General features: G+C 44.2%; 1 protein-coding gene across 2 annotated transcripts in view; it reads left to right on the top strand.

Annotated features, from left to right (window-relative positions):
• RASSF5 (Ras association domain family member 5) overlaps positions 1 to 16249 on the top strand; it is a 102953-nt gene that overhangs the window by 51931 nt on the left and 34773 nt on the right. The window contains exon 1 of one of the 2 annotated variants that reach the window (XM_081916411.1): positions 5494 to 6238. The exons of the other annotated variant lie outside the window; for it this stretch is intronic. Coding sequence (XP_081772537.1) covers positions 6119 to 6238 — 120 coding nt within the window. The 5' untranslated portion in view covers positions 5494 to 6118. Of the gene's footprint in view, positions 1 to 5493; positions 6239 to 16249 lie in introns of those variants that run through there. 2 annotated transcript variants of the gene reach the window in all.

Below are 16249 nucleotides of genomic sequence, written 5' to 3'. Positions count from 1 at the left end.
ATACACCTGATCAGCACCTTCACTTTTCTCTTGGGTGTAGCAAACTAATAGAAGGTGGCGGTGATTGAAGTGCCAGCATTAAAACTGATGACCCTAATCTGATTTTGATCTGTAGAAAGTCACTCCAAGGCTTCAGTTGAATGGGGGAAAGTGGAAACCTTGCTTGGACAAGGTGGGGCCTCTGTCAGTAACAACGACTAATCCTGCAGCAGTGGGTGGCATTATCACCGGGTAGCAGCTATTATAGCAGGTTGTGTTAGTGATGGGAAGCAGGGCCCATTCCATCAGCTCTGCTGACAGACTATCTCCACTGGGCTCCTGCTCCTGAACTTCTTCCCCTTGTACTCTTCCCTCCCCATCACTTTTCCCTCTTGTGTCATATGTCTTTCAGATTGGGAGCCAGCAAATAGGGACCGTCTTGTGTTTGTTAATGGTATGTAAGCCACTCTGGGAGCTTTTTGCTGAAGAGCAAGTTAAAGATATAAATAAATAAGACATATCATAAATATAAAACTTGTTTTGAAGAAATAAAGTGCAGCACTGGAGTAATGTCATTGTTTTAGTGTTGCTGAGCTGGCAAAGTGGTTGGGACATCCCATCCAAAGCAAGCACTTGTAAATGCAGGAGCGGCAGGTTGGGATTGCTAGCTAGAAATAATAACAACAATGCAAATTGTGTATGGGAGAAGTGGATGTTTTGCCGCTGATGAGTTTCTGTTGATGCAAGGCTGAGAACATGAGAAACCAGGCTGCTCCAAGGATGATGACAAGCTTGTGCAAGTTTGCAAGCTGCGCCATTCTTGTCAACTTGAGCATTCTAGAAATCTCTACATAAAGTTTTGCTTAAATACTGTGTGTGTCCTTATCTGGTCATCTAATAACTTATTTAAGTTTTTTTAAAAAAACAACAACAATACAAGCTTCCTCTTTTGAAAAAGAAACCCTATAGAAGTTCCTTGCATCTACACCAGTGATATTTTACTGTCATAGCACGTTCCAGCTTCACACCTAGCCCAGTTTTGTAGATAAAAATCTGCAGTTAATAATGTAAGAAGTGGATCAGGTCATGGCTCCATCTATCTACTCAAGTATCCTGCCGCCTACAGTGCTCAGCTAAATGCTTCCAGAAAGCCCACAAACAGGGGGCATAAAGTCAGCAGCCTTCTTCCACTGTCCCCAGGTATTCAGAGGTACACTGACCCAGAACAAGGACAGTTTCTTTAGCTAGCATAGCCTTTGATATACCTCACTTCAGTCAATTATGTTTAATCCCCATAAAAAACTACATGACACACTTTTCAGGCATTATGTTCCCTATGAGTACAATCATATCGACCATGAGAGCAGCTGGCCCAACTCCTGCCATTGCATCGCCAGTGACCTAGCTCTGCTACCATCCTCGTTTTGAAAGTCTGAAGCAGGGAATCTGTTCTGTGTGCAGAGACTCCCCACACATTTGACAACCCTGCCAACATAGGAGCAAACACCTAGGGGATGTGGGGGCTTCAGCCCCCACATTAAAATATTTCAGGGGGTTGGGCCCCCACAAAATTGATGGGCATTCCCATTCAAATGGTGTGTGTGCACTGCGTCATGTGATCAATTATGCAGGGCAAACCTGAGCCCTCACAATGTTTTATTCACGTTGGCACCCCTGCCTGCCCATGTGGGATTGCGGTCAGGTGAATGCCCAAATAGGGGACGATTCCATATTCCTCTCCGCATTTGTGGCAGTGATTTGCATGTATTAGTTATGCATTTTATTTGTATGTTTATTAAATTTTATATTCCACATTTTCTTCCAAGGAGTTCAAGATGATGTACATGGTTCTCCCCTCTCTATTATCTTCACAACAACCCTTTGAGTTAGGTTAGGCTGAGAAATAGTGACTGGCCCAAGGTCACACAATGAGCTTCATGAGGCTGATTCAAACCCTGGCCTCCCAAGTCAAAGTCCAGCACTCTAACCATTACACCACACTGGCTCTTATTATATATGGAGAAGAACTTTATTCTGTTTATCCCAAATCTACTGCTATTCAGTTAACAAACACCAGGACAGCTTAAAATATTGAAAACAGGAAGTATACAACCTCCAGAATCAGTGGCAGCATGGCCACTGGCGGAGGAACGGGGATGCGGAGGGAGCAGACTGCCCCCGCTACCACTATTCCGGTAGGGTGCCATCGCGGTGGCCCCCCTCCCCAGATACACGCCACCCCCCCTAAGCACCAGGCGCCACACCCCCACAGGCAGTGTGCCATGCCCCCAGAACACGGGTCACGTCCCTGCAGGCAGCATGCCATGCCCTCCTGATGCACGCCACGCCCGCGCCTGCTCTCCACCCCCAGTAGTGGAGCATGCAGCTTTGCCACTGAGCATGGCTCTGAATACCTGGTCCTGGAAAACAAACATCATGCCCTGCTTGCAGGTTTCCCATACTGTAGGTATCTATTTGGCCACTGTCAGAAATGGGATGCTGAACTAGATAGGCTTTGACCCTTACCCAGCAGGGCTCTCCTTATGTTCTTAGATGTAGCTTCAGTTCAGCTTACAATACAATATGGAAAAACTGAAAGATATAAATATGAAAGATAAACTAATTATACAATCTGAAGCAGGGGAGATCAACTTGTAAAACCAAGCGAAATCTGATAAGCAGCGAAGGCAACAAGAGTCACAAACATTACCAACAGCTAACGATATGGGAGGACATGATGGGTTTTGCCTGGCACCTAGAGATTGCAGGGAAGGCAACCTAGCAGATACATCTTTGGGGGGGGGGCGTTCTATGGCTTGGGCGCTGCTATTGAAAAGGATCGAAGTCTAACTTCTGAAGGTGGCACCGCTCAAAGAAAGGCCTCTGAAGAAGCTTCAACCTGTATGCAGGTTTATTTGGGAAAATATGGCTGTTTGTAGATTCCTCGGCCCCAAGGCAGTTAAACTTCACCACTTAATGCAGTAGTCCAAATATAGCAATACCATAGATTTAGTTTAATGGCATCATGATACTGGTCATTGCATTTTTGACCCTGTTCCACATGCCTTTTTTAAAAGAAGCTGCACAGTATAAACGGAGACTTTTTAATTGAGCTGTCAACCATCAATTCAATATTTCTTTCCTGTATAGCCACTACTATCCTATCAATGTGTACCAGACTTACTGATTTTTTTGCCCTGGTGTGTCTTGCTTTAGTGCACAGGTTCTTGTTGGTTGTCAAAGTATAACCATAATATTGTAAGATGCTCTCTGAGCAAGAACAATTAGCTGTGAAGTGGTGGCCAGTGGAGGCTGGTGCCTAGTAGGACTAATAGGGTGGAAGGCAGGGAGACCAACAGCAGGTGGTGCCAGAGGCAACAGCAAGTGAAGCTGGAGCCAATGATAGATAGAGCTAACTCATTCTGGTTTTGTCCCCATCCTCCTCCCTGTTGAGTTCTACATGGGCAACAGTGAGCTTGAGGAGGAAGAGGAGGCTGGCATCCAGTGTCACCCACTGGGCTGGTTGCAAATAAGGAGGCAGGCAGATGGGGGCTGGTTGGAGACAGGCTGAGTTTGGTGGGACAGTTCTCCATTTCCCTATGCACCAGCCTCCACTTGCGGTAGCTGTGTAGATCCTATAGAAGACTTTGTGTTAAGACTCCTTAGATTTTCAAAACAGCTTTTGAAAATGAGATTATATTTCATAAATACTGTAAGCATAATTTCTTAGGGAAGTTAAAGAATGGGAGAGAGTGCTTTTAGTTTCTCCTTTAGAGTGCATCCAAGCACAAAGTTCAGGATACTGGGACCCGCCTGGCATGAAGGTGGAGGGCGTGGGCGTGGGTAGTGCCATGGCAGCAAATCTGGGAGCTGTATTTGGCTCTCCTTAAACAGGAGTGAGGACGCGGTTGTGCTGTGGGTTAAATCACAGAGCCTAGGACTTGTTGATCAGAAGGTTGGCAGTTCGAATCCGCCCGACGGGGTGAGCTCCCGTTGCTCGGTCCCTGCTCCTGCCAACCTAGCAGTTCGAAAGCACGTCAAAGTGCAAGTAGATAAATTGGTACCGTTCTGGCGGGAAGGTAAACGGTGTTTCCGTGCGCTGCTCTGGTTCGCCAGAAGCGGCTTAGTCATGCTGGCCACATGACCCGGAAGCTGTACGCTGGCTCCCTCGGCCAGTAAAGCGAGATGGGTGCCGCAACCCCAAAGTCGTCCACGACTGGACCTAATGGTCAGGGGTCCTTTTACCTTTACCTTTAAACAGGAGTGAGAAGTGGCAGCTAACCCTGCTGCACTGGGAGACTTATCTTTCCCTTCAACAGCATTATGAGGTGTTGGTTGTGGAAGCAAACAAGTGGGAAAGGAGGAGCATGGCAGGTTGTGCGGAGAGAGTGTGCTTATGTGTGGAGAGTGACCGCAGACACATTTTAAAATGCTGTTTTTGCAAAGGAAGGCACATGCTGAACTTTATGTAACTGGACAGGTGGCCTGTGGAGAATTTGGGGGTGGGGGTGGGCAGGGGGGGGTAATCTTTTGTTTCAAAGCACATGCCAGTATTCTTGGAGACAGTTAACCTGGTGGCTCAGATGCTGAAGGAAGGAAGGTGGTTCAGAGCAGGACTTCAGCCTAACCTTGAGAAATCAAAGGCAGTAAAATATTCTGGGCTTTCTGACTTATGCTCAAAAGAACTGTGCTTCAAGTGCCTCTAACAGAGCAATAGGTGACAAATGGAAAAGTCTAACCTGATGAATGGCGATTGCTAAGGTTATGATCAAAACTGCCATTTCTTTTTGTGCCAGCTATGCTGAAAAATCATCCTGACTGTTCTAAAATTAGCTGCAGAACACAAGAGGCACTGGCTGGTTCCTTCACTGGTGTGTTGCTAGGGGAATCTATCCATCTCTCTCTCATTTTGCACCAATCCAACTGGTTAGTTTTCAGGGCTGGGACTGAGTGTAGAAGCACCATCATGACAGGTGGCATATTGTGTCTCTAGAGATTAGTATTTTGTTTTTAAATCTCCAATAGCTGCTTAACTTCTACTTTTAAAAGTGAATGGGAGGTGCTGTTTGTAGACTTCTAAGTAGCCTTGCTCTGCATCACCACACCCCATGACCATTCCTAGCTTTTACCACTGTGAGGTTTGTTTGTTTTTACCAAAACAAGTTAAAGCAGTTTCTGGGCAAAGATGAAATGGATGAGGTTGGTTTTGGACAGCTTTCGTGCAAGATAAGGAATGCATTAAATTACCAAAGGATATGCACCTGGAGAGCAGTGCATTGGAGGTTGGTTAAGTGATATATTTTTAATCAGCTGCTCTCATCTCTGTCCCTACCTTTTGTGAATGTTGTTATGGACACTGAGGAGCTAGGAGCAGGCTGTCTCCTCCTCTGATGGTGTAACTCGACTTCTCTCTCTCTCTCTCTCTCTCTCTCTCTCTCTCTCTCTCTCTCTCTCTCTCTCTCTCTCTCTCTCTCTCTCTCTCTGTGTGTGTGTGTGTCTCAAACGGTGCCAATCAAAATCAGCTGAGATGCTGACAGCCTCCCCGTTAAGAACCCGCTGCAGAAACTGCGTGAGAAATCTTGCAAGAGGAAGTGGCTCAACTCTGCTCGACAGAAAGCAAGCAGGAAGGGGTGGGGGAGAAGGAGGGAGGTGATGCCGTTCTCGCAACCAGCCTCCGTGGGCTGCAGGCAGGAGAATCAAGCCACGGGTGGGGAATGAGTTTGTGAGCAGCCGCCGCCACCAGCAGCAGCAGCAGCAGCAGCAGCAGCAGCAGCAGCAGCAGCAGAGAAGCCCCTTGGGGTCTGGCACCACCCTCTCCACTTCTGGCAATGCTTAGTCCGAGAAGGGAGGTTGGTGGCTGAAGAGAGGAGAGGTGATCCCCAGCCAGGCTCGTTTCTCCCTTAAAGGAGACGTCACCGGGTTTGCTCAGCAGAGGAAAACTGTTGCAAAGCATGGCAAGTGGGAGCTGGAGAGGCTGAAGCCGTGCTTGCTTGCTTGCTTGCTGCTGCTGCTGTGTTTGCCTGGAACTGGATTGGGAAACAGCGCTGCTGCCGCAGTGAGCGGAGAATCCGATGGTTACCTGGCTCTCTGGCTCACTGGAGGGCTTCACGTGCGCCCAGGACCCGGGATCCCCTCTCGGATGACGGTCGACAACAGCATGAGCAGTGGCTACTGTAGTTTGGATGAAGACTTGGAGGACTGTTTTTTCACAGCCAGGACCACCTTGTTTAGGAGCGCTCAGAGCAAATTTGCCGCAAAGGTAACGAGCTGTATGGCAATTCTGTAGCAACCCCCCCCCCTAAGAATCTGTATGCAAAACCTATTTCTAGCTATCAGCATTTAATGATATTCTAGAGGCATTCGTTCATTTGCAGTGCATGGGTAGCCTTGCTCAGTTGCAATGGCTTGAAAGCTTATCTTTATGTCATTTCCGTCTTTCAAACTCTGATCCCTTCATAGTCGCCCAAGTGCTTGACTTTGACACCTGTTAGCTCTGACATTCAGGGAACAGCAGTCTCACAGAGACCCTGTACAGTAGTTGTCCTTCACATGTAATATTTCTGAACATCTACCTTCTCAAAGGGTGTGTGAGATTGGCTGCTAAACTGAATGAATGACATTGAACTGTATCATCAGCGCATTAAGTCTAGTGAGACTGTGCCTGTGTTTTGCTTAATTAAAAAAAATGCATTATTGCTTGGAAGATTTTTATCCTGGTATGGATATAATGAGTCAGAGACTGTTGGCTAACTTGCATATACATGTAATTATGATTCTCAGAGCTGATGGGCATATTCCATTGCTCCATATAGTCATATAAACCTAATATGAGGGAAAATTTGTCTGCTTCTCTGGTTTTACATGGGTTTTAGAATTATGAGGCTACAACAAAATAAAATGAATTAAGCTGATCTTGCCCTTTTTGCTTCTACCATGCAATGTATTTGCAGTGACTGTAATGACTAAATGAAGGCTTAGCAGGGTGGATTCAGTTTAAATCATGGAGATTTAAAATTGCCACAAAAAGAGCAATATAAATCCAGCTTCCCGTGTTGTAATCTGCATATTTCCTGAACGTATGCAGCAGCAAATTAGTATGTGTGACAGTTAAAACACAGTGGTTTTTACGCATGTATGAGGAAAAGGGGACAGTTGTGAAATTAATGGGTTTCTTTGCACACATGCATTGAGCGAGATCACTTACTCTGAGGATTAAGTGCTCAGAACTTTCCAGAAGTAATGGCTTATAGTTACTGGGTAGAACAGTCAAAGTAAATGCTGAAGCTGTTTAGCTGGTAGTCATAAATATTCATAATTTTGAGAAATGAACACTTTGCAGAACTCAAGCTTTTTTGTTGCGCGGGGGGGGGGGGGAGCTAGGAGAAAAGCAAAAAAAGAAAGAGGGAAAAAGTCACAAGAAGGTGGGTTTGGGGATGATTCAGGATTGTGTCTTTTGGGTCCTAGCACCTGTGTCAGTCCCTGGGCGCTGTAGGAAGATCACAAGAAGAGCAATACATAAGCTTTTGTTGTGTCTCTAATGCTCAATCTCAAAAGTTAAAACTTTTTTCCCTGCCACTCCTAATGTTTTTATATAAAATATTAATGAACACGTTGATGGAGAACCACCCATTTCTCTTTAACAGACTAGTCAGGTAAATGTCAGCATATTTCTATTAAATTTAGGTTTCATTTTAGAGCTGGATACTTTTGAACAGAAAAAATACCATAGCTGAAACAAAACAATGTTCTAGTTTTCATATATATATATATATTTAACATTTTATCATTTAAGTATCTCTTCTTCTTCTTCTTCTTCTTCTTCTTCTTCTTCTTCTTCTTCTTCTTCTTCCTTCTTCTTCTTTATTGAATTTATATACCGCCCTATACCCGGAGGTCTCTCAGCGGTTCACATAAACAGATTACAGTATATAAAATTAAAATAAAAGCAGTAACCCAATAATACCCCCCTCCAAAGAGCCACATTTTAAAAGAGTATGGGGATGTAAATCGGATCACCCAAAGGCCTGGTTGAAAAGGAACATTTTTGCCTGGTGCCTAAAGGTGTATAGTGAAGGCAACAAGTGAACTTCCCTGAGGAGAGCGTTCCACAGACGGGGAGCCACTGCAGAGAAGGCCCATTCTCGTGTTGCCTCCCTCTGGACTTTCACCCTGAGGCTTAGACTTTCAGGCTTAGGCTTTTAGCAAGAGGTCAACAACCATATACCGTCCAGCCTTATACAAGCACTCCTCCCCCACTTAGGCGTGTTCTACTTGCATGCTACCACATATAGACATGGTGCTGGAAAATAAATAAATAGAATCATGCCAGGAAATGGTGGGAGAGAGCTGAAGAGTCCTTGTAGCTTGAAAGGAGACTCTCTGGAGCCCGAAGAGGATGTCGCTGAGGGCGGATGACCAAAGACACCTGAGGTGCAGTGGGGCTTTCTTTAAGCTACTCAGCCTCCCTGCCTAATAGGTGATGAGCAAGGTAGCACAGCCACCGCTGCCACCGCTTTCCCATGCCTCCTCCAGTTGGTCCCAGAGCTTCAACTCTAGATATTTTGGTACCAATTGGTGAGGGAGCAGGTGTTAAAGCTGGAGAGCTGGGGGAAATAGGCATTTAGAGGCATTTTAGAGGGTGCTCCCCACTTTATGCAATTTTACTTAGGCGCACAATGGCCCAGAACATAATCCCCGCATAAGTGAGGGAAGCCTGTGTTACTCTCAGGACTATATCTATTCCAAAAGAGAATATGAAACAATATGAATATTAGGCACATATTTGCTGTTGTTCAAATTCTATCAATATATTTGTGTTTATGATATGATTTCAAGGACTTGGAGGTAATAGAGGCTTCCTTGCCTTGGCATATTCCACCCCTACCTTTCATGTCCCATCATGATTAAAACTAGTTTTGCAAATTATGATAAATTGTACCATGGAAAATTTAAGTGTCGGCTCAGATCCATGCTGTTGCGTGTCGAGGTCCCCAGGTCCACCCCAATAACTCACACATCACACAGAATTTTTGTTTAAGATTTTTGGCAATAATTTTGGCCACAACTTTATTAAAATACAAATTTGTGAGTGGTTGCTTAGGCATTGGTTGCAACTATGGGGACTATTGGTTGCACAATGCGAAAGTCAGAATGGGGGTTATGCGGAGCAGGGAACCCGCCCTCACCCCAAATGCAACCAGGAGCTCATTGATATGGCCCGAACCCCCTTGACAGAGTGGACAAGCAATAGTTAGCCCCCAATTCCTTTAATGGAATCCCTTGCAGCAGCATTAGAGGGGCAGGCACAGCCAATCCATGCCCCTCAACCAACTAAACCATAAACCAATGCCTAACCGCAACCTTACAAGTTGTGACGATTTGCTACGCAGTAGGCAAAAACCAAATGGCCCCAGCCAATCAGCCAGATGGACAAAATTCCTACCAGGCCCCCGCTCCAAAGCAGATGACCCCATGACAGGCATAGCAAGGTCAAAGCGAACAACCCTATTCTAGGGAGGGAGGGACGGGCAATCTGCTGCACAGGCGAAAAGAGGAAGCCCTAGCCTCGTGCAAGGAGTTTTAGTATTTCTGGCTGTCAATCAATAAATGGCAACATTAACTTCTTCCCAACAACAAGGGAAGCCCCAATCGCATCAGTGGCCAACGATCAATTAGCCCGCCCCAAACTTTGGAGTGTCCTGGCGGCCCCCACCGCAACACGTGCTCTCCATGAAGGAGAACACGCTTTATGACAAATTATACATGCACACCCATCCACATCAGTGTGACATTCCCAGCTATATTCTGGATAGTGTCCATGATACTTTTCTATCCTGGTGCAGATTTGAAACTTTGCTTAGCCACACGAGTGCTCATATAGTCATTTATTTTTTTAAGGAAAACATAGCAGTATGGCTACACTCTTGCGCACAACAATGTCCCTGACTTCAATAATATTTTCACATCTTTACAAGCCCATTTTAACCTGGGCAGTTGGCTCTTGTCCCTCCAGTACCAGAGTGAACTTCTCCAAGCTTGTTTGCTTTTATAAAAAGGAAGTAAACAGGTTCATCTGCCCGCAGTGACCCTCTCCTTCCCCTTCATTATCATTACATGGTGACCGAGGCACTGAAGCAGGATCAGGGTTGATAACTCTGAAGCAGTAAGAGGGAAGTCACTCCCACAGAAAGGATTGTTTCTGTACTACGTTGGTTCACCAGCCAGCTAGGTTTGTCTAAGGGAAAGACATTTTAGGCAGGAGTCTAGTTTTGCACCGGAAAAGGAACCCTAAAGCATTGAAAGATTTGGATCAGTGTAAAACAAGCATTGGGTAAAATCCCTTGCATAGAAGTTTGAGCCTAAAGCTGCTTTTAGCTCTAGAGGAGGAAGTGATGTCATACCTCAGTGGTCGTCTGCTTCTGTCTGTGGAGAAATGTATTTCAATTGATTTTTGTGCCCTTTTGGTGCCAGAAAGAATAATTGTTTGGGGCTCATCTTTCTAAAAAGCGTTGCAAGCATACTTTACAGATCTATTCTTGCCACATGGTTTGGTGCTGTTCCACAGTGCAGGCCACAGTCTCCTCTTTTCTGCTTCTTTCCTCTCCCCCCCCCACCCAACTATTCTCTTTGGATTTCCTGTGAACCAGAAGGGATTTTTCTTTAGGTTAGTTTAATAACCTGCCTCATCTGCTGCCATTTTTCCTTTAAAAAAAGGCTTTGACTGAGTCATGTCTGTAGGCAATCTAAAAGATCAAAATCTTCTATATGTTTCTACTCCAGTGCACATGTTGTTCCTTTCTTTTTGTGTGGAGGCTAGAAATGTAGAAACAGCCAGACAATATCAATGAGTTGGCCTATCTAGCCAAAATTTCCTCTTTCTGAAATGACAGCTAGCACCAGATGCTTCAGAGGAGGGTGCAAGAGCACACAGATAACTCACAGTCCATTATGTGGGATAATTTGCCTCCATTTAAGAAATTCCTAAATCATTAGTGACTTTGGACTTAAGCCTGGAACATGGGGGTTGGTTTCTCTCTTTCACTGATACAATGAACTATTTGCATTCTGTTTTGTGTGAGAATTGCTGAAAAACTGAAAAGTCAAGTTTGGGGCAAGGTCAGTTAGACCTAGACTGTATTTTCCTGAGCTTCATGGCATACCTTCTATGACCGTTCAGTATGTATCAACAAGCTTAAAGGTAAAGGTAAAGGTAAAGGACCCCTGACAGTTAAGCCCAGTCGTGAATGACTCTGGGGTTGTGGCGCTCATCTCGTTTTACTGGCTGAGGGAGCCAACATTTGTCCGCAGACAGTTTTCTGGGTCATTTGGCCAGCATGACTAAGCTGCTTCTGGCGAAACCAGAGCAGTGCATGGAAACACCGTTTACCTTCCTGCCAGAGCGGTACCTATTTATCTACTTGCACTTTGACGTGCTTTCGAACTGCTAGGTTGGCAGGAGCTGGGACCAAGCGATGGGAGCTCACCCCTTCACGGGGATTCGAACCACGACCTTCCGATCAGCAAGCCCTAGGCTCAGTGGTTTAGACCACAGCACCACCCACGTCCCTATAGTTTATTCCTTGCTCTGCTTGATGGTCAACCTAAGAGAAATATCTCTGAAAAGCAACAAGACAAGTTGTTTGAGCTTATGCTGGTATGAATAGACAAGTAGAGTGGAAGGTCTTCCATGTTGCTGTACCAGTGCCTGATCCATGCTTCAACCCTGGTGGCAATGCAGTGCCATGAGTTGCAACATTGTGCTCATGGGCAATTCCTGTATCTGGCTGTGTCCCAGCTGCAACCCTAAGCAGGTAGATTCAAATGTACAAATGAAAAAGTAGATGGGGTTGTAGGTGAGACGGGGTTGTAGGGAGACGGGGGCATCAGGCAGGCTTCTGGCCGGTGGCTGGAGCCAGCTGGGGGCCTGCCTGATGCCCCCGTCTTCCCAGCAGTATCCCAACAGTAGGTTCTGTTCTTTTCTAAGATGTACCAGTCTACAACATTTGATAGATAAAATTGAGTATTTGGCTTCTTGAGAAACTGAAGAGCATCTCTGAGGTCCAGGCCTTAAGCATCCAAAGCTGTGTCCAGATTCTGGGCTACAGACTAGCGTTCAGAGCAAAGCTCCCTGCATCCATTCAATATTGTATTAATATTCTGTTTGCTGCTTTGACGGCCTTCAGTCCAAAAGGTGGTATATAAATAAACCATAATATCTTCATTCAGGTTATCATGCAGCTGAACACCTTTGGAGGAGAATGTAAGAGCTAGCTACAGATCCATGCTCTCCTCATCTGCCATCTACCTAGCCAAACAACACAGCTATATTTTTCTGACTCTCCCCAATTCTAGGAATCCTCAGGGCCTCTTCTCTATCATTTGATGATCTGCCAAGGTCTGTCCCACTTCTTCTCCACATTGCACTCTCTGTCCAAGACGTTGCCATCTCCTACAGTTCTAAAATTGAAACCATATGCTGTGATCTCTCTTCCTCCATTCCGCTCTGCAAATTGCCCCTTCTCCTCCATCTTCCTCTTCCTTTCCTCCCCCTTTGTCTCACTTGAGGAACTGACTGGCCCATGTGCTCATCTAATGCCTCAACATCCCACCTTGATTCTGTCTTCCATTTCCTGATTGCCATCTTCCTCCTCACCATTATCCCCCCCTTCCTTTACATAATCAACCATTGTCTCTCTTGTGACTCCTTTCCACATTGCATTTAAGTACGCCATTGTCTTCATGTTCTTAACATACAAACCAACTCAAACCCATCTTCCCTCTCCAACTAATATGCCATCTTGCAACTACCTTTGCCTTCAAACCCCTGGAGTCTACCGTTTCAATTTTCTCTCCTCCAGCCAACTTCTTAATCTGCCACTAATCTGGTTTTCACCCTTTGCACTCCACTGAAACTACTCTCGCAAATGTAAGTGAATATGTGTGTTTGTGCACCTGCGAGTGAGGATGTGTGTGTGTGTGTGTCTGTGTGTGCATGACAATGAATGCAGAGGACATAAAAGTTGCCCACCCCCTGCCTTATGCTTTTGAAAACTTTTCACATGTCTTTGTCTCATGTGGAAAAGTCAAGATCTTCTCAGTGTCATCCTGTGACAACGAGTTCCACTAGATTATAAAGGTTGGTTCATTCTCTGTTCTATACCAGAATTACGCTGAACATATTGTAAGTGAAGTACTTGTTCACTTCTAACTTTCTTTACTAATAATGACATTTTCTGTTACAAACAGAGGTCATCACGGCATAGTTTCTATAACCCCTCCCCCCCGCACTCCCCGAATTCCTGTGTTGTGGGAGCTGGCATTCTTGATAAATTATTCCTTGCTATCTTTGCGTAGCATCACATTGCATTTAATGGGAATTGTAAGTAGCTAGCTTCTCCCTCCCCTGGCTTTTGGGTGGCTGGAGGGTATAATTTAAGACTTTTAAGAAATTGTTGCCGTCACCATTAGAGGGACTGTTAAAACTGTATGATTACTTTTGGCACGGATTATTGTTGGAAGGTTTAACAGAATGACAGGCATGGCATGTACTGAACAGTGGAGTAACTTGCCCCTTGCAGCACCCAGCATTCTTAAGGAAGTGAATGTCAAATTATGGTAAAAAGGATTTAGGAACAAATCATGTCCTAATAGGGTAAAAGAGCAGATGATTTACAAAAGGGTAATTGATAATCTCAAAAGCACTTGATCACCTGAAGAACCTCCTGCTGATTGCTGGGCTGTTGGAATGAAGCTGGTTGCTTATGGTAGGAAGGGTGAGAATAATTGCATATTGTATGTAACAAATAGGAAGCTTTTCCTATTTCTGCCACAATTGTGAATCACATAAACTAAATGCTCCCTGACTCCAGGTTTTAAATGCAAGCTGTTTGGTTAAACATGGGTCTCTCGGTGTGGATGGAGTTTTTCCTGCACCTCCAAGAATCTTCTGGGATTGTTATTGGAGGGGGGAAACAGGTGCAGCCTTTAAATATGGCCTTTGTACAACTCTTGTGGAGACATACAGAATGCCAGGAGCACCAGCTTTGTTTGGGGAGGTTCTGCATACAGGAGACTTCTGAGAAGAAAGGAAAAAGCTGTATATTTGGGGGATGCAAATTTTCAAAGATCTGTAACCTCTCATTATTTCAACAGAACTGTGCTGGGGAAATCATGCTGGCTTTCCTAGCACTTGACCCTTTTGTCTCTCCAAATGCAGACTAATCACCGGGGATGTATGTTACAGTGAAATTGAACCTGCAACCTAATACTAAGGTCTCTTGTTGTGGGTGGTTGTGTGGTGCTCTGTCTTATAATGAAATTCAATAGGGACTGTAATTCTGAGATGCATAGGATTATGGCACTGAATCTTCTAACACAGACTGATGTACTAAGGGTTATATGATGCTTCTTGACCAAACCGTAATGTTATATATGATACTTTATATAGATGAACTCTCTTTCTCTCTGTGTGTGTTCGTTTATATATATGATATTTTTAATTTGCAGGTACTTTATAGCTAACTTTTATGTTCCTCTCATTCCGTCATCTTCCTTTTAGTTTTCCTTCTGTTGACTTTTTTCTTCCAGCAATTATTTTGAGCTCCTAAAACAGACGTTGGGAACTTTAATCCTAGTGGAAAACTGTTGGTCCAAATTCCAATGCAGCCTTCTGAGTAGACTAAGGGCAGTGGTTCCTCAACAACCCTGGTCTATGGCTGCAATTGTATCAATTTCTGTTTCGAAATAAATCAGCAATTTATGCATCTGTTGTAAACAGAGGCCAGATTCAAAAAATAGTTTACCTGCTAGGACAAGAATGTATAAGGCTTGTGAATTTTTAATATTTATTTATTGAATTCCTATCAAGGGAGCTTAGGACAATGTACAATAAAGAATAAAACAACAAAATGCATCCCATAAATAAATATAACCAGATATAGCACTAACATCGCCAAAAAAATAATCAGAATTAAAACACTGACGCAGACCAACCTGCAGCTGTTGAGAATTAAACTCTAACTTAGTAGCCTGGTTCACACATGGCACACTAAGCCAGTGGTTCCTAAACTACCCCCCCCCATGGACCACTTGAAAATTTCTGAGGGTTTTTGGTGGACAATTTAAATATTTTTCTGTCTATTGTAGCAATTCACTGTGCTAGAAGCTATATAATTCTAATTGCATTGCTTCTTTTGTTTGCTTTTATTTGTTTACTTCCTTTCGCTCTGTCTTTCGTGTACCTAAACCTCCTCTCTGCTCCTTTCCCTCTACCCCTCAGGTCATTTTTGGTCACCTTGTGGATGGACCATTGGGTTCATAGAACAGTGGAGCAGCTGCCATACCCATTGCTCTTCACAGGCAGCCATGGACCACCTGAGTGAAGTTCACAGACCACCAGTGGCCCACAAACAACAGTTTGGGAACCCCTACACTAAGCCAAACTGTGGCTTAGCAAGATCATTTGTGCAGTCCTCCTAAACCATACTTTGGCTTAGTGTGATGTGCAAACCATCCCTATATTATTATATTATATTATATTATATTATATTATATTATATTATATTATATTATTTTATTTTATTTTATTTTATTTTATTTTATTTTATTTTATTTTATTAACCTCACCCCAAAGACTCATTCCTCCATTGTCTCCTGTGACAGATGGATGTCAACTACTGAGCCAAAACGCCATAGCTCCAGTCTGATAGTATTTGGCACCATAGTGTGAGACCAGATACAGAAAAAGTGTGTGTGTTTTCCAGCAAATGCCTCATGTTGCCAGAAAGATGAGTCAATTAGCATGTTCTAGTGAGTTATTTCACACAGGAGCTTGTTGAGACAGGTAACTAATCAAATATGTGGAGGAGGAAAGGAACTGAAGAAATCCTGATCTGGCAAAACTGTGAGGGTGGGGAGAGGAATTAAACAATATTTAATCTGGAAAAAATAGGGAATTTAATCTGAAAAAATAAGGAGTTAGCCTTAACATGAGGGGTCCAATGGTACACAGAACAACATCCTTCAAACCATTCTCCCCCTGTTTGAAAATGTTTGCTATGTTGATATTTCTAGCAGTGTTGCTATGGTACCATGTAATACTGCAGGCAGACTGACTTCCTGGCTTGCTCTTAAATTTGCAGCAGATAACTTAAAAGTTAAAACACCTCACTTGTGCAGAGGAGAGGCTTTCTTGCATCTGCAAATCAGTGTTGTTGTTGTTGTTTAGTTGTTTAGTCATTTAGTCATGTCCGGCACCAGGTACTCCTGTCTT

This window comes from Podarcis melisellensis (assembly GCF_964234715.1).
Source record: "Podarcis melisellensis genome assembly, chromosome: 6".
NCBI lineage: Eukaryota > Metazoa > Chordata > Lepidosauria > Squamata > Lacertidae > Podarcis > Podarcis melisellensis.
The sequence above is the reverse complement of the archived record's forward strand: the minus strand, read 5'-3'. Positions and strand labels throughout refer to the sequence as shown.